General features: G+C 38.8%; 1 protein-coding gene across 2 annotated transcripts in view; it reads right to left on the reverse strand.

Moving 5' to 3' along the window:
* The window catches only part of abhd12.L (abhydrolase domain containing 12 L homeolog), a 70,821-nt gene that overhangs the window by 6,485 nt on the left and 44,564 nt on the right, over positions 1 to 19,772 (reverse strand). For both annotated transcript variants that reach the window (XM_018262874.2, XM_018262878.2), the window contains exons 4-10: positions 15,420 to 15,539; positions 13,375 to 13,405; positions 11,534 to 11,579; positions 4,568 to 4,697; positions 3,703 to 3,740; positions 885 to 964; positions 290 to 372 (exon numbers count right to left, since the gene is read on the reverse strand). In XM_018262874.2, coding sequence (XP_018118363.1) covers positions 290 to 372; positions 885 to 964; positions 3,703 to 3,740; positions 4,568 to 4,697; positions 11,534 to 11,579; positions 13,375 to 13,405; positions 15,420 to 15,539 — 528 coding nt within the window. The remainder of the gene's footprint in view (positions 1 to 289; positions 373 to 884; positions 965 to 3,702; positions 3,741 to 4,567; positions 4,698 to 11,533; positions 11,580 to 13,374; positions 13,406 to 15,419; positions 15,540 to 19,772) is intronic.

Raw genomic sequence — 19,772 nt, forward strand, 5'->3', positions numbered from 1 at the left:
TGTTTATGCGTGTACATCTTATTATTTCAGTCCAAACTGCAGCTGATGAACTACAACTGCCAACAACCCAAGACAGCTGTAGCTGTTACTGCTGTGAGCTGGACTCTCTTGTTAAGTAGAATTTTTTTTAAAAAAAAAAAAAAAAAAAAAAGCTTGCTTCCAAAGGAACACTGTTTTCTGTTACTGGTAAGTCATCATATCCAGTTCTCTACAGACAGGCCAGCCAAGACAAGTGTCAGCTAACAGAGGCAGAAAGACCTTCTCAGGTGGAGGCATCATTTTCACTTACTTGTCATCATTAGCAAACTTAATGCCACTTGCTGTGATGGGGTCTAAGAAAAACCAGTCAAAACCTGGGAAGTATCTATATATCTGAAAGAGACAAGAAACAATAGCATTATAGATCAGACTATAATGACACCACACCTCTCCGCAAGCTCTATCCAAAGGCTTTTTATTATAAAACTATGCACACTTCTTGCTGGTTATGCAAGGGACAATTTAATGCTAAACATGCTGAAACCTGGCCCATAAAGATTATTATGTAGGTCTCCATGTTATTCAGGGTCCTATAATTCTATAGGTAGCCATAGACACAAAGATCCTATCGAGGATTCTTATGATTTTCGGATTGTGTGTGGAGTGTGCCGATATTTTTCGTCCGGTGGAGATAGTCGATCTGACAGGTTTGATTTTGACCCGACCGATCCCGCCGGAGCCCATTGCGTATCGTAATCAGATCGTTCGGCGGTATGGCCGAACGTTCAGATTACCCCCCCGATATAGTCATACTCGTTAATGGCATATCGTGGAAAGATCCGCCAAACAAGCGGATCTTTGGGTCTATGGCCACTTTAAGTTGTATCAGCACAAGTTATACTTGCCACAGAAAATGGATGGCTCTTTGCCTCTTCCCGAATATTGGTAAATGGAGATTCAAGGATCAGGGCGCCAGGAGGAGTTTCTGCAAATGTGAAAATAAAAGGGACGTTATTTAACAAGCTGAATGTAGGCATTGTAGGAATGTAGAAGATTATGCCTAGAAATGCTGTATTTTAGATATAAAACTAACTGTCCCAGCCCAGAGGCAGTAAAGAGCCATGAACACAAAGGGGCAGATTTATCAAGGGTTGAATTGAAAATTAGAATTTTCTAATTTTTTTATGGTCAAAACTGTCAAATTCGACTTGGGCTTTTATAAAAAAATTTAATTGGATTTTCGAGATTTATCATACTCTGGCCCTTTAAGAACTCGAATTAGACTATTCACCACCTAAAACCTGCCGAATTGCTGTTTTAGTCAATGGAAAAGGTCCAGGGATTTTGGAGTTGTTTGCAGCCTTCCTGACATTCAAGTTTTTTTTCGGGTCGATTTAATCCATCAGACTATAGAAAATTCTATTTTTTTTTCTTATAAATTTCGATTGGTTGAATCTCGAATTTATGGGAGTTTCGTGGAGTTTTTAAAAACTCTCAAGAATTCGGAATTCGACCTTTGATAAATGTGCCTCGAAGTGTGCCGGTGACACTGGATATGCTCAGAGAGAAGCTGCTGATGATCTAAGTTTAGAAATATGTTTAGAAAAATGAACATTAGAAAGGTTGCTTCTGCTCTAAAAGCTGAAGATAATGCAGAATGCATTGGTTTCTACAGTGTCGCATAATGTGACTTTTAATCAAGAACTTTAGAGACTATGGGGGTTATTTACTAAACAACGAATGCAAAAATCCCGAACAAATTCGTAATTTTTTTTAGTATAAAATCGGACTTTTAAAAAATCAAGAATTTTCTGAAATGTATTAAACCCAGAGGATGTAAAAAATCAGAATCAGAAAATCCGGCATCTCAGACCTGTCGAGGTTGCATATAAGTCAATGGGAGAAGTCCCAATGTTTTTTTGAAGTGCGCTGGGTTTCGTGAAAGCCCCGAAGATTTCGGAGTTTTCGGAAAAAAGCATACAAAAGTTTTCAAGGTGGAAAAACCGAAAAAAATGGTGAAATTCAGATTTTTTCCCGCAAACGACATTTTCGAGGAAATCTAATAACAAATAAGCGGAGAAAAAACTGTGCGGATGTAATCAGTGTTTTTGGCAGAACATGTTGTGATTAATTCGGACTCTGATAAACAACCCCCTATGTATACAGTATATTTTATGGGTTTATACCTAAGCTCAGGTAAGTGACAGCAGAAAAGAATACGGGCATATCTTCTGGAGGCACAACTCATCAGTGCTTTATTTCTCTTATAATGCAAGTTCAACAGGATTTACCAGACTAAATCTCTTGCATTCATCAAAGCGTATCTCTCTGTATAAAAGTGAATCAATAAAAAAAAAAAAAAAATATTGTGTACTTATTTGTACTGTTTATCAGAGGGTGCAGAAGGTTACATATTTGTAACAAGAGAATTGGATCACTAAGTCAGTCGCACCTTTTGTACTCAAGAGTGTGTTTTTAAAAATTCCTGTCCGAATTGAGTTAAGAGTTCAGGCATTCCGACATGAACTATGCCTACCAAGAAACTATTCAATGGTAGGGAGATATTTGAAAACAATGCACAAGTCCTGAGATCTCAGGAGTTAAGGTGGCCATAGACAAAACAATTCCAAGAAAGATTGTTCATTTCAATACACACGTGTAGAGCTGAATTTCAGATATACAGATCAAAACAATAGAATTCTACTTGTATCTGACGATTCAGCACTAACAATGGGCGATATTTGGGTGTCTTTAAAGGCACCCAATATAATTTTCAATCCAGCCTAATCTGCCTATATTGGTTGGCTTTTTTCCCCACCATACACGCACCGAAAATTTGTTTTGTATGATATTATCTGTGCGTCTATGACCACCTTTAAGACTTGTGCATTGTATTTACATGGCATTGTGGAAACCATTGCATTCTGCATCAGTACCCATCAAATACCCTTCCAAGTTGTCAGGTGTGGTTTTTTTGTTTGAATAGGGAAAAGAGTCGGGATCATTTACAGCTGCAACCGCATTGTTGCAGAAATCTATGGCTTTCATGAAAGGTACCTCTGTCTAAAGCTGTTACTTGAATGCTTATTGCTCATAGAATTACACTCAGGCGTCATGATGGGGAGCATAAGAAATTATTAAAACCTGACCCCACCAAAACACAATTGTGCCAGGTACAATTCCCCCTGGTGGACAAAATGATGTTGGAAATTTGAAGATAAACTCTGCCTTCTGGGTAAAAACATGGCACCCAAAAATTAACTTTGAACAGTGCATTTGCGCTCGTAAATGAAATGTACCTAGTGTTCTGGTAGGTGGGTATAAGGACTTCTTTGTTCCATTTCGAATAAGTGTGTGATATGGACATTTCCCATTCAAATGAATGGGAAGGATGTTTAGCAGTGAAGGCTGTTATGAACAAGTGATCCATATTCACAAGGAGGGAGGGAACGAGTGGAACTGCTGGGGAGTAAAGAGGAACTAATGCAACAAAATGTAAATAGGACAAAGGTTGAGATCCAAATAGTGGTATAGAGTACACAAAGGGTGCAGATGGAGGCATTGCAGAGATTTTGGACAGCAAGGGCTGTGGTTAAGTGTTTGGATCCATATATCCAAACTTAAAACTACAAACACAAAAAGACAAAATCTAACAGCCACTGCAGTGCAACACCAGTATCCAATTCATGTCAGTAACACATGGAGACAATATTGGAGCTTTACCTCTTTCACAAAGTCGTCTTACTAGATTGGTTGCAACCCTGAAAGTAAGAGCAAACAGTGAGTAAAATCTTCATCATAACGTTCTTTAATTTTATAAAAAGTCTCATTGACTCAGGGATGAAATGAGCCCCAGCACACTAACCCATAACAGCCAATCAGCAATTTCCTTCAAACAGTCAGCAGCAGTTAAAATAATGAAAGTAAAGGAATACACGGGCAGATATAAACGACAGATTAAGTCAGCAGTTTATTCAGCAGTGTATAGGGGCCCTCCGACAGGCTTCCTCAATCGATATCTGGCCAGATGTCTATCGGCAGGTTTAAAAATCCCATTGGATCAAGGATCGCATCAGTTCATTGATGTGGTCCTCGATCCGACTGCCCATATTCTCCTCATTGTGATCCGATCATTGGGCCCTAGGAAACAGATTGGATCAGATCAATATCACCCACCTCAAGGTGGGCATATTGGGGAGAGATCCGCTCGTTTGGAGAGGTCGCCAAACGAGTGGATCTCCATATGTATGGCCAGCTTTAATCTCTAACAGTTGCAATGGGTTACACCACACTGGGGAAAACATTACTTATATTTGTCCCAGTGGTATAACCCATTGCAACTAACTGTAAATGCTTTACTGATGGCAATAGTGTAAATCGCTAACTGGGGTGTGGAGATGGGAATGTTGAAATTTTTGTTAAGTTTTCACACTTACCTAAAATGCATACATTTGTACAATGTCCACACTAACCTTACAATTTGGTTCATGTGTACTGAAACTTCAGAGCTGTGTTTATTCCTCCCCCTCCCTCATTTCCAAACATCTCATATATCTTTTAGGTTCATTGTTGGAGACTGACATCTTACCCTGTGCCTAATGAGTGTCCCCATATGTAAACTGGATTGTCTCCGCTCCGTGCCTTTATCCAGTCAAAAGCGTGCAGAGCATCATAGGTCATGCCGCTCTCTGATGGAGAACCCACAGAATCACCCCATCCTAAAAGAGAGATTTTTTTCCGTTAGATTTGACGTTATTTTACTCTGTCAGGTTACATAGTTCAAGCAGATGTTAAACTGAGAAAGGGTTGAGGTGATATCCCCAATCTTATACCGAAAAAATGTCAGATAAAGCTTTGCTCAAGCACAGAACAGTGGGGGTCAAAATACTGGTAATTTCCTGTAACCACTTCCCATAGAGTTGTATGCGAAATGTCCTGTCTGTGAACATTCCTGATGCCAACATTTGAGTGGTGGTCCACCTATCACTACAAATATTAGCAAATCATTTCCTATTCATTTCTACAAGATGGGTGATCAGGGGCCTTTTAACTGCTACTACGTTCAACCTGAGCACAGAAGAGGTGAAAATGCTCTACACGCTATAAAACGAAACCAACCTAATTTCTAGATCCTTTCATTTCCTGGCGTTATTAGGCTATCTGGGAAGATGATTGTATGCTATCATAGTACAAGTATGGGACCCGTTATCCAGAATGCTCTGGACCTGGGGTTTTCCGGATAATGAATCTTTCTGTAATTTGGATCTTCATACCTTAAGTCTACTAGAAAATCATGTAAATATTAAACAAACACAATAGGCTGGTTTTGCTCCCAATAAGGATTAATTATACCTTAGTTTGGATCAAGTACAAGGTACTGTTTTTTATTATTACAGAGAAAAAGAAAAACATTTTTAAAAATTTGGATTAAATGGAGTCTATGCAAGACATTCCTTAATTCGGAGCATTCTGGATAACAGCTTTCCGGATAATGGTTCCCCTACTTGTACTACTGTTTGTCAATTGAATTGGTTGTGATTCTACTAAATGAAGGAAATTCACAGGTTTCCCTCTTGGGGTGCAGGAAGATCATTTGCAGGATACAGAGAATAGGAACCATAGAAACATTTAATATTCCAGCATTAATATTTAACATAATATCTTGGCAAGACACTTTATGGAATAAAAATATTCCTCTGTTTGCAGATTTAACTCCCTGCCTGCTTTCTTACTGTCTGTTTGTTGGGGATTATGGAATTATTGATGATATAATGCTTAAGATTACTGGAATATCTATATTTTCCTGCTTATATATGAAAAGGACAAATCAATAAATACACCCCTTTTATAGCCATGGAAAAGCATGGATGAAGAGAGCTGGGCAATATGTTGGCGCTCTATAACTACATTTTAATAATAATAAAGAGAGGCTTACTGTGTGCATAGAAAATTCCTTGTATGTATCTTTATTGTACATAGCTAAAGCATCTACTGTACCTACAGGACATCTCATGGTCCAATTATATGGCATCTACATAAAACAGCTTGTCCAATATCACAAATCCAGCAGTTGGCCCTGGTGTATAAACTCAAACAGGCAGAAGGAAAGTTATTTGCAAAGCCCAATCTAAGTCTTTTAAAGGGGTTGTTCACCTTTAAATTAAAGTTTAGTGTGATGTAGAGAGTGATATTCTGAGACAATTTGCAATTGGTTTTCATTTTTTATTATTTGTGGTTTTTGAGTTATTTAGCTTTTAATTCATCAGTTGCAATTTCAGCAATCTGGTTGCTAGAGTCCAAATTACCCTAGCAACCATGCATTATTATAAATAGGAATAGGAGAGGCCTGAATAGAAAGACGAGTAATAAAAAGTAGCAATAACAATACATTTATAGCCTTGCAGAGCATTTGTTTTTAGATGGGGTCAGTGACCCCCATTTGGAAGCTGGAAAGAGTCAGAAGAACGCGGCAAATAATTCAAAAACTATGAAAAATGAAGGTCAATTGAAAAGCTGCTTAGAATTAAGCATATCATAGCAAAAGTTAACTTAAAGGTGAACCTCCCGTTTTTAAGATAAAACTTCTCTAATAAACTGGGTTCTATTTAAGCAGATGCTTTGTGACCTATTGCTTGTTAGTTACATTGATTCTATTCTGCCTCAGACAAAGACTAATCAGTCTTAAGATTTACTCAACATTTTTATTGATAATTGACACAGTTATTGCTTCCATGGTGCAATATGATTTCAAACCAACTGGCCCAGGGACTGATTAGTCACATATTGTGCAATAGGGTCACATGTACTGGGCCAGTTACTGATATCACTCTGCAGGTGTGACCCTAAAATATTCGTGGATTTGACGATTTTTACTATTTTACTATTTTGGATGAGCATCTTTAGTGTGATCCTTCCAAATACACAAAAATCTGTTGTAAAACCCGTCACTAGACGTGGCCACGCTATAAATTCACACTATATCTGCCTGCGTGTATATATATGAATATATTTTTTCAGCCTACTAATTGCTAAAGGAAAAAAGATGTAGTAGCTCAATCTGAATACTATTTATTAGAATACTTCAGGGGCAAGTCTACTTAAAATGTATTTAAATTATCCCAATAGGATAGTTTTGTCTCAAATAAGGATTCATTTTATCGTAGTTCGAGATCAAGTACAAGGTACTGTTTTACTACTACAGGTATGGGGCCTGTTATCCAGAATGCTCGGGACCTGAGGTTTTCCAGATAATGGATCTTTCCGTTATTTGGATCTTCATACCTTAAATCTACTAAAAAAAAAATTAAAACATTAAAGAAGCCCAATGGGCTAGTTTTGCTTCCAATAAGGATTAAGTATATCTTAGTTTGGATCAAGTACAAGGTACTGTTTTATTATTGCAGAGAAAAGGGAAATCATTTTTAAAAATTTGGATTATTTGGATAAAATGGGGTCTACGTGACGGCCTCTTTCTGTAATTTGGAGGTTTCCGGATAACGGATCCCATATCTGTAAAGAAAAAAGGAAATAATTTTTTAAAATTTAAATTATTTCATTAAAATGGAGTCTATATAATAATGGATCCCAAGTGAAAAAGAATAAAACGTTTAGGAACGATTTAAAAGTAAAAAAAGAAATATCAGCGGAGGATGAGTGTTCCAGCATAGGCTAATTGAGCTCAGCGGTACTGAATCCTGCAGGGACAAGCCTTCACATACAGTAGCTAATAACAGAATATGTTTCTCATTAAATATAACAGATTAATAGCTCATCAGATAGTTTCCCAGCCTGGTTATTCTACTGATCATGCACCCCCCCCCCACACACACTATATACACAATACTGTGCAAATTACACAGGCAGATGTTTTCTTGCTTTTTATGTAGTTCAATTCTTCATATGTAACAAAAGGCACTAAGCGGATTGGTTAGCAAACCAATGGTAAATATTGCACCTTTTATTACATTTCTGCCTATTTTAACCTTATCTATCTATATGGGATAAGGTGAATTCCTGCTCGGTTTGAAGCAGTGGTTGATTGAATCACCAAATCAGTCATTACACAACACTCCTATCATATCTTTCACATGACTCCGCTGTACAATATGATCCCGGCTGAAGGATTCCAGGCAATACACCAGGTTGCATTTGAGGACTTAAATTTTACTTCATATCCTGTATCTGAAAACTGCAGAGAAATGTCACGTACAGCAGGTTAATTGTATTCAAATGTCCTGACAGTGTGTGATTTGTACAGAAGAGGCCTTGCTGAGTCAGCTCTGTGATCAAAGCCCAATTCTGCACAATAATTAGGTGGCCATAGACACACAGATCCGATCGTACGAATCGAGGATTCGTCCGATTTTCGGATCGTGTGTGGCATGTGCCAACATTTTTCGTCCGGCGGAGATCGGTCGTTTGGTCGATCAGTCAGGTTTGATTTTGACCCGACCGATCCCGCCGGAGCCCATGGCACATCGTAATCTGATCGTTCGGCCATACGCCGAACAATCAGATTACCCCCGATATAGCCATGCCTGTTAATGGCATATCGGGGAAAGATACGCTCGTTTGGCAACATCGCCAAACGAGCGGATCTTTGCATCTATGGCCACCTTTAGATGGGGGACTTTAGCCATGGAACAGGCAGAATGATATGCTGGGCTGTACAAGACACGTATTAGAGAGGATTTCAACCCAAAATGTGTTTTTCTGCATAATGAAAGAAAATGTCATTTGTAAATGGAATTGCTACCAAAAGCGATATTTGTTTAGCACTTCCTGTTCTCCAGTACTGACCCTTGAAACAGTACACTAACAGAAGTCAGTTCTCCCGCTGGCTTCCGCTACATTGCTTCATGAGTCGGATCCATAGTGCAGACAATATAAACAGCCAGATGGATAACACATTTGTCAAAATGTGAGTTTACAGCTTAATAAATAAAAACTCACCCACGTTCTATTCATTCCTATGGGATTTTTAGAATTATATTCATTAGGGATGCACCGAATCCAGGATTCAGTTCGGGATTCAGCCTTTTTCCAGCAGGATTCAGATTCCGCCGAATCCATCTGCCCGGCCCAAAACCGAATCCTAATTTGCATATGCATTTGGAGGCATATGCAAATTAGGGGAGGGAAATTTGGAAGTAAACAAGGAAGTAAAAAATATTTCCCTCTTCCCACCCCTAATTTGGGATTCAGATTCGGTTTGGTATTCGGCCGAATCATTAGCAAAGGATTCAGGGGTTTGGCCGAATCCAAAATAGTAGATTCGGTGCATCCCTTGTATTTATCAAAGGGTGAAAGTTGGAACTCAACTTTTGATAAATACAGTTCTAAAAATCCCATAGGAATGAAGAAAACATGAGTTTTCATCTGCATAAAATTTGCTGTCATACTGTTATCATTTGTTTAACATGAAAATCAAATAAAATATTTTCAAAATAAAAAAAAAACATGAGTTTTTATTTATTGAGCTCTAAGCTCACATTTTTATAGATCTGCCTCTAAATGTTCAATAGCAATTAAATTTAATATTACTATAGAACTACCAAAAATTTTAAATTAATATACTTTGGAAAGCCACGAATTACATTTTCTGCATTGTACAAAACAAATCATTTTTTGGTGGTGATCCCCTTTATGAAAAAGCCACAACAAATAAAGGGCAGTCACAATGTAGTAGAATTAGAAGAGTGTATTGGTACCTGTAGATCAGTGCTGTCCAATTTATATGGTACAGAGGGCCGGAATTTTTCTAATCTACATGGTGGAGGGCCGATAATGGAAGCCAATGTTAACCACTCCCTGGTTTTAGATCACACCCACTTTAAACCACACCCATGTTACCGCAAGACCATGTCCACATTAATAGCACAACAAAAAACCAAATGGTTGGTGCTCACTGCAGGAATCAGGGCTGGAACTAGGGGTAGGCAGAGTAGGCGGCTGTCTGGGACGCCATCATTGAGGCGCACACTTTTAATGGGGGTTTTTTTTTTTTTTGTCAAGCGTTTATTTAATAATTTGTTTCAGTAATCATGGTCACTCTGTCGGGTGGAACCCCCTCCTTTACCTTCTCCCTCTTGCCGGCAAGTAATGGCTCCTTCTGTGCGGTGCAGTGTGACATGCATATACGCGTCAATGATGTCACTGATGTGTTGAATGACAGAGAGAAGCAGAGAGCTGGGGGGCTGCTTGGTGTGGCTCTTGCTGCTCTCAGCCTTGCACAGTTGCGCTGAACTGAAGACATTCTTTCTATTACCGTAAAAATGTAAAGCTTCCTGCTGGCACAGCCAGGTACAGATTTGGGCCGGGCCATATGTTTGCTGTTGCTGCTGGGCGCTGGCACAGGTACATAAATACTTGGGGGCAATTTATTGTGATCAGATTTATTTTTGGCTGCTGCTGACACAGGTAAAGATTGGGGGCAATATGATGGCTGCAGGAGGACTGTATGATGGATGGCTGCTGAGTTTGCTTGTACAGGTATGGGGGGTAGTATAATGGATGGCTACTGGTACAGGTATGGGGGTGGGTAGTATAATGGATGGCTACTGGTACAGGTATGGGGGGGGCAGTATAATGGATGGCTACTGCCACAGGTACAGGGTAGGCTGTATTATGGATGGCTGCTGGTACAGGGGGCAGTAATATAAATGAAAAAGTGTTGTACATTTTCTTATGTTAAAAAAGTTGTCATATTAAGACATACGCTTAAATCCATATACCTCCTCCTCCCCTGTGTATAATACAGTACCCAGCATTTGATTAAACAACATACGGGCCCCTAACAATAATTTTCAAAATGCTAACAAACCCCCAGAACAAATACCAGGCTTGTGTTCCATAGGGATCATAGGTCAGGCAGAGTATGGAAAAAACAGGGTGCAAAGAGCAGGCAAAGTATGAGACACACAGGGAGCATAAGGAAGGCAGAACAGAGCAGGAGACAGGAGTAAGGACCAGTCTAATATGTACTACATACAGTGACACAGTGCTGGTGCTCCATTAGCATTTTGAATAAGGTGAACAATGTGGGCAGTTTCAGTCTGGGTCTCAGGTGTGAACAGTACAGGGCTTTAGGATGTTTGCAATAGAGGTGTCACAAGTGTGAACAATACAGAGGGATTAAATGTGTGAACAATACAGGGGATTAGTCTGAATTTGATGTTTAAACAATGCAGGGGGCAGTTAATCTCTGCAGTGATACCTTTTAAAATTTACAAATGGTAAACAGACACAGAAGGCAGACTTTGATGTGGAGGGCCACATAAAGGGGGTCGCGGGCCGCCAGTTGGACAGCCCTGCTGTAGATCATTATTGTAAGTAAGAAGCCTTAGTGTATTTCTACCTGACAATACAACCAATCAATCTGCTGGACCAGCTCTTGCTGGAAATGAAATAAGGGCAATTAGTTGAAAGACTGTCCCAGAATGACGGAAGAAGGGATGTGATGCTGATCTCTATCTGATCACAAGACTTTCCATGTCATTGTGCTTTTAACTGCTGTTAACCAGAAAACAACAAAGCATGCTTTAGAAAGGCTCACCTCTGTAGTCAAATGAAATGACGTGGTAACCCATGGAACTGAGCACCTACAACCAGAATACAGTATTGTTATTACAGAAATTCATTATCATCATCTACAAGAACTGAGTGAAACTTGTAAAAGGTCCGTCATCTGCAAAGTGCAGGGATGGGTGCAGAGTGCAAAGCAAAGGGCACAGACATCTTTTTTCCACCATGTCCTGCACTATTCACCACAAGTACAGGTCTTTGCACTCCAGGGGATAGTCTCTTCTTAAATTGGCACCAAACAAATAATGTGGTTCTGAACTGTGTTGCACAAGGCAGGGTTATTTCATTTTTTTTGGCGACAGGATGAAAATCCTAGCTATGGATTATAACAGGAATGCTCCTTGCTTTGCAATTAACATCGTAAGTTAGGTTGAAAAAAAGACACACGTCCATCAAGTTCAATCTTTTAACTCTATTTTAACTTGCCTAACTGCTAGCTATAAGTGCATAGCTTTAAGTTTATCTATTTATTTTGTTCCCCTGCTGAGCAGCTCTGAGGAATATTATAGCAGCATTTTAAGGGTCAGGGCACACAGGCAGATTCGGGGAGATTAGTTGCCCAGCGACAAATCTCCTCTTCTTTGGGGCGACTAATCTCCCCTGCCTTCCCGCCGGCGGGATGGCACTCGGAGCAATTTGTTTTCCGTAGTCGCCCAAAGTTTCCTCGTCAGGCAACTTTGGAAAACAAATTGCTCAGAGTGCCATCCCACCGGCGATTTACATTTTAACCGTCGGGAAGGCAGGGGAGGCAGTTCGGGGAGATTTGTTGCCGGGCGACTAATCTCCCTGAATCTGCCTGTGTGCCCTGACCCTAAAAAACCAATCCAAGCAGATTAACTCTATGCTGTAAGTACACTGATAGGCATGGTTTTGGCCTGTGAGCAAACACACAGCAGATTTTGATATGAAAATGCATGCTTTTTATATTTCAGCTCCAAAATCTGCTCCACGTGTGTGCCCACAGTCCAACCACATTGCACATTGCAGTGCACTTACAGCAAGGAGAGTATGGGTTTTTTTCCTCCACTTGAGTTTCTACTCAAAAAGCCTGGTGTGCCTCAGCATTTTCTATCATGCCTAAAGGGATAATGCTCCGTTCAGAGCACACATACTAAATGTTCCCTCCCTTGTTTCTATAATACACAGGGAAATCATGAGACTGGTAACATTGAATCATAAGTGAACCTGTCTGTCTGGATACATTTATGCTAATCTGTAAACAGCTCATTGAGGCTTGCCCTCAAGCAGACATTCATTGTAAGGGATGAATTGTCCACTTAGTATTCTGCAGCTTTTCTCTCAGGAACCTCTTCATTCCTCTACCAGCATCCACTGTAATGGATCAGCACAGTTTTACCCCAACAACCCTGTAACGTCTTTCTTCCCTGAATGCAGGGCTGCCATCAGTAATCAGGGGAACCATACTATTAACTTATCAGTGCCCACCAGCTGAAAACCCCAATTATTTGCTTGTCACACACCTTGGCCCCCTGGTTGATGGGCCCTGCCAACAAATAGAATGGGACCCCAATTAAAACAAAATGACCCACACATGCCACTAATCCATCAAGCTCCACCCCTTTATAACAAAGTCCTGGCCACGATCCTCTCAAACACCACCTAATCAACTAATTCTTTGTGACCCATGAATTGTCCCTTTGAGTCTCTTGGAGACCCATCCCTGGCTGGAGTACCCCTGTTCCCCCTTGATGGCAGATGATTAGCACATTGTTTACAAATGATCTACCTAATGACATGAATGTCCAATGCAACCCTACACAGAAACAGTGAGGGAAGCAAGACAAAACATACCTTATAAAGCTGCACTCTGTGATCGCCTCCTCTGTGGGGGAAACAAAAGTGAAAAGCATTTAATTGCTTCTGTAATATGCTCATATTAAATGCATCATATGGATTAGCTGAATCTCTATCTGCAGTGCATGATAAATAGCTACATTTACATGTTCTAAATACAATAGAATGACAGAATCCTGCCAATTAGTGGTACAGGTATGGGACCTGTTATACAGAATGCACATGACCGGGGATATTTCCGTAATTTAAATTAGCCTTGAGTCTACTAGAAAATCAATTAAGCATTAAATAAACCCAATAGGCTGATTTTGCTTCCAATAAGCATTAAATATATCTTAGTTTGGATCAAGTACAAGCTACTGTTTTATTATTTGCGAGAAAAAGGAAATGATTTTTAAAAATTTGGCCTTTCTGTAATTGAGCTTCCATACCCATAGCTGGAGATGACACAGAAAAAAGGACAGGCAAAAAGAGCAAGAAATAGAAGTAAATGATGAATGAAAACAAAGCAACTTTTTTTTACCACCCGATAAAACACTACAAGTGCTGTCAGATTCACCAAGCTCTTTCCCTGCTGGAACAAGAACTTTGTCCAAATTATTAATTTGATTAACACGTATTGCCTTAATTTTAAGACAACGCTCATTTATTTTTAAGGGTTAACAGTTGAGCGGAGTGTTCAAGCGCAGCGCTGCTGCTAAACTCTATCACCCAAAATAATGCACAATAACATACTCACTGATCTTCTTTGATAAGAGTTTCAATTTACTGAATCAATTAACTAATGTTTAGTAAATCTGGTCAATTCAAACTGCTGTGAACTGCACCAAATTCTTCTCCCCTAATTCTGCCTTGCTGTGCACCCACTGTAAAAGCACTGTTGTACAGATGTGCTGTGTGATCTGAATGTGAATAACTAAATTCAGAAATGAGGATACTCCAAGGCAGTGATCCCCAACCAGTAGCTCGTGAGCAACATGTTGCTCTCCAACCCCTTGGATGTTGCTCTCAGTGGCCTCAAAGCAGGTGCTTATTTTTGAATTCCAGGTTTGGAGGCAAGTTTTATTGCATTAAAACCAGGTGTATGGCCAAACAGAGCCTTAATGTAGGTTCACATTCCACATAGGGGCTACTAAATGGCCAATCACAGCCCTTACTTGGCACCCTGGAACATTTTTCATGCTTGTGTTGCTCCCCAACTCCTTTTACTTCTGAATGTTGCTCACGGGTTGTAAAGGTTGGGGATCCCTGCTCCAAGGGAACAAGCTCTATTCCCTCCACCGTGCTATGTGAGGAGTAGATGATGGTCAGACTGAAAAGTTAGTACAAGGGGCTTTTATCTAATTTTTTAACTACATTTATCTAATTTAGTGAGTACATTAAGATCAGTCTTAGGGACTGGGTAGTGCTCTGCATTAAACTCCCTGAAATTATTCCAACATGGGGAGGCCCATTTATCAAAGGTCAAATTCTGAATTCATGTGATTTTTTTTTAAATTTGTATATATTTGACTGGGAGGTTATTTAAGAAAAAATTAGAATGTCTAATATTCGATCGAATGGTTCCAACCCGAAAATTTGAATCGTATTCAATTCACACTAATCAAATTTTTCTCCCAAACAAAAAAAACAAACTCTAACATCATGAATACTATTAACATCTCCAAATGGCTCAACGGAACTCGGCCATTGACTTGTACATGAACTCAGCAGGTTTTAGGTGGCGAATGGAATGAGGACTGTTTCCGGGGTCGAGGGGTGATAATTCTCAGATTTGAATTTACCTTTGAATAGGGGGATTAAAATTCGAATGAATTTTAAAACTCGAAAATTCGAATTTACCAGTGTATGACCTAAGTGTTAAGAGTCTGGAAATGGGTCCATTTTCTTCTTGATTATCCTCTTATCTGATCATTCCATGTTCTCTTCTACACAGAATGGCACTCTCTCTGCCAATTCTCCCCCCCCCCTCCAATTCTCACCTGTTTTGAGAAAAAAGTTAATTTCTAGTTACAGTTGTGGCTGGCAATATAACCACTTACCGTGTGCCGGCATTTCCATGCAGATAGAGGATCACAGGGTAATTTGTAGATAAAACCTCCTCATACCACTCTAGGTGTTTTCCCTGAGCTTCTTTCCATAAAACTGCAGGAATGGTGTGCCTACAATATTATCAGATAGGAATTTTTATTTCAAGAAGGCATGAGATGTTTTAGGATGACTGATTATAATTAGAAGCAGTAACATATTTATAAAGTGCCACCATATTCAGCAGCACTGTACAATAAATGGGTGTATACACTGAATTTACAGATTACATGCAAAAAAAATTTTATAACCAATATAAGAGGTAAAGAAGAGCTTACATTCTAAAAATCGACACAATCAACTAGGGATGCACCTAATCCAGGATTTGGTTTGGGATTTGGCATTTTTCAGCAGGATTCGGATTCGGCTGAATCCTTTTGCCCAGCCGAACTGAATCCAAATCCTAATTTACATATGCAAGTTAGGGGCAGGGAGGGAAATCATGTGACTTTTTGTCAGAAAACAAGGAAGTAAAAAATGTTTTCCCCTTCCCACCCCTAATTTGCATATGCAAATTAGGGCTCGGATTCGGTTCGGTATTCGGCCGAATCTTTCACGAAGGATTCGGGGGTTCGGCCGAATCCAAAATAGTGGATTCGGTGCATCCCTACAATCAACTCAAACCTTCTACCCTTAGAGGCACAATTATCAAAGGTCGAATTTCGAATTCATGTGAGTTTTTAAAAACTCCCCTAAAATCGAAATTTGACAATCGAAATTCATAAAAAAAAAATGTTAAAACTTGGATGAATGGAATCGACCCGAAAACTCTAATAGAATTCCATTTAAATTTTAAAAACTCGATTCGAGTTTTTTCTCTGAAAAAAAGCTTTAATGTGAGGAAGACTGCTGCAAACCACTCAAAATTGATCCCTGGACGTCTCCCACTGACATAAACAGCAATTCGGCAGGTTTTAGGTGGCGAAAAGTTAAATTTCGAGTTCTTAAAGGGCCGGAGTATGATAAATCTCGAAAATCGAATTTGATTTTTTTAAAAAAAAAAACTTGAATCGCATTTGAATAACTCCCTAGTCGAATCAGACAGTTTTGACCATAAAAAAACTAGAAAATACGAACTTTGAATTTAACCCTTGATAAATCTGCCGCTTAGTGAGCAGTAAAGAGAGAGCAATTAATGTAACTATTTCAACAGAAAAGGAGGGAATATGAGCTTAAAATGTAACAATGCAGTGAGTCATGGCAGTCTCTCGGATCAGAAGTAATAGATTGCTCCACAATTTCTCAATAGTATCGAATATTCTTTTCCCTTATTTTGCAATAATGTTTTAATCAGCTGGGAGATTTCTACAGCAACCGACATGTTTTGAATGTGAGATACAACTGTCTTAAAGGGGTGGTTCACCTTTAGGTTAACTTTTATTATGTTATAGACTGTTCTAAGCAACTTTTCAATTGGTCTTCGTTATTTATAGTTTTTGAATTATTTGCAGTTTTCTTCTGACTCTTTCCAGCTTTCAAATGGGGGTCACTGACCCCATCTAAAATCAAATGCTCTGTAAGGCTACAAATGTATTGTTATTGCTACTTTTTATTCAGGCCTTCTATTTATATTCAAGTCTCTTATTCAAAACTATGCATGGTTGCTATGGTAATTAGAACCCTGGCAACCAGATGGCCAACATTGCAAACTGGAAAGCTGCTCAAAAACCATAAGAAATAAAAAATGAAAACCAGTTGTCTCAGAATATCACTCTCTACATCATACAAATTTAATTTAAAGGTGAACAACCCTTTTAATAAATTGGACCTTAAATGAATGATGGCCTGATCTGCTCACAACATGCTCCTACTGTGAGAACACAAGATCCTTTTGGAATGACACAGCATGCTACTCTGGGAACAGACAACTAAAATATTTAGCAAGGTTACAGCAGCAAGGTCTCAAAGCCATACAGGCTGTGCATCAGAGACATGCCTACTATAGGAAGAAGTTATAATCTGCAATATACAGTGCATGTTAAAGGAAAACTATACCCCCCAATATGAATACTTAAGCTACAGATAGTTTATATCATATTAAGTGGCATATTAAAGAATCTTACCAAACTGGTCTATATATTTAAGTAAATCTTGCCCTTTTACATCTCTTGCCTTGAGCCAAAATTTCATGATGGTCTGTGTGCTGCCTCAGAGATCACCTGACCAGAAATACTACAGCTCTAACTGTAACAGGAAGAAGTGTTGAAGCAAAAGACAGAGCTCTGTCTGTTAATTGGTTCATGTGACCTAACATGTATAGTTTGTTTGGTTTGCTTGTGTGCACCATTAATCCTATGATCCTAGGGGGCGGCCCTTATTTTTTAAATTGGCAGTTTTCTATTTAGGATTACCCAATGGCACATACTACTAAAAAAGTATATTATTATGAAAATGGTTTATTTACATGAAGCAGGGTTTTATATTTGAGCTGTTTTATGCAATAAAATAATTTTATGCTATACGGGGTGTATAGTTTTCCTTTAAAATATAGTGCATCTGGTTGTCTTTGAATGAGTTTCATTCTGTGTTACAGCCACTGACAGTTTAAGAGATGTTAAACACACTATTGAGTGCCACGTGGGAAACTTGATCATCAGCCTTGTTGGTAGGATCTTCCTAGTGTCATCTTGCTTGAGAAATTACCTCTTTTGTTTGAGAAATTACCTCTCTTGTTTGAGAAATTGCCTCTTTTGTTTAAGACACTACCTCTCTTGTTTAAGAAATTACCTCTTTTGGGCTTTGGACTGGGGTTACGGCCTATATAAAAGGTATATAAAAACAGCAGCAGCCAAACTTTATAGTGTTGTCAAAAATGGGCCAACACTTAGGGGTCTATTAACTAAAACTCAAATTGATTTAATTAAAACAAAGTCGACCAAACTCCCTTCCACAAACTTAACTAATTTATCAAAATTTTTTCTTGAAAAAGTCAGGGCGAAAAAGACGGTGCAAGAAAATCGAGCGTCTATTCATATAGTACAATGGACGTTCCGAAAACTCGACTATCGAATTGTCGACTTTATCAGATTATCCAGCGCAGATAACGATGTCAAGAAACAACTTCAGGGACATCTGCCATCGACTACATATTTTCGGATTTTTTAATAAATCTCTAAAATTTCGAGTTTTTATTTTTCCAGAACTATCTAGACCCTAGACCAGTCTATTTTATGCTACAATAAATGCTTGCAATACTTATGCTGTACGGAGGCTCAATGTACACTACCTTCCCTATTCTTGTTTCTTCTTACCTGTTCTTGTAAAAAACGCATTAAAATAAAACCTTTAAAAAAAAAAAAAACTTGAGTCTTCCTCCTAAAAAAAACTCGACCAGAAAAAGTTGAGGTTTAACAAATGAGCCCCTTAAAGTGGACCTGTCACCCAGACACAAAAATCTGTATAATAAAAGTCTTTTTCAAATTAAATCCAATTTCTATTTTTTATTAAAGCATACATAGCTGTTGTAAGCTCATTTAAAAATCTCAGCTGCCACTCCTCTATGCCTTAGGCACACATTCCCTCATTCTCTTTACCATTTAATTGTGTAACCAGGGCATGGGGATGGACATCAGGTCCCCCATTCTGGTGCATAAACAAGATTCTGAGATGATACAAGGCTTGTCTTAATAACAGTGTCCACAAAATGGCTCCTGCCTGCTTGCTATAATTATGAATTCACAGACTGAAGGAAACAAGATTCAAATAATTTATATAGTGTAATTAAAGTTCATTTTGCTTGACTAATGTGATAAAATAGGATTTGGAATATTTTTTTTGGGTGACGGGTCCCCGTTAAAGGGATTCTGACACTAAAAATTTAATTTTCAAAATATTAATCTGCTTTAGAAAGCTGTGGGTCTCACAATTAAATCATTAAAAGGATAAACAACCCTAGAAGAAAAAAGGGATGCGGCCTTTTACAGCAGGATACAGATTCGGCTGAATCCTTCTGCCCGGCTTAACTGAATCCTAATTATCTTTTGTCAGAAAACAAGGAAGTAAAAAATGTTTTCCCCTTCCCACCCCTAATTTGCATATGCAAATTAGGATTCGGTTTCGGTATTCGGCCGAATCTTTCACGAAGGATTCGGGGGTTCGGCCGAATCCAAAATAGTGGATTCAGTGCATCCCTAATATATTTGGAGCTTACAAGCAATAATAACTGGAGACATAATATAGTGAATAAAGTACCCCCTTTTGTAAAATATAGGGATATTATAAGTTACCGAGGAGTTTCATGACCGTATAAAAACACGAGGCCGAAGGCCGAGTGTTTTTATACAGGTCATGGAACTCCGAGATAACTT

Source organism: Xenopus laevis, chromosome 5L (genome assembly GCF_017654675.1).
Source record: "Xenopus laevis strain J_2021 chromosome 5L, Xenopus_laevis_v10.1, whole genome shotgun sequence".
NCBI classification, from domain to species: Eukaryota; Metazoa; Chordata; class Amphibia; order Anura; family Pipidae; genus Xenopus; species Xenopus laevis.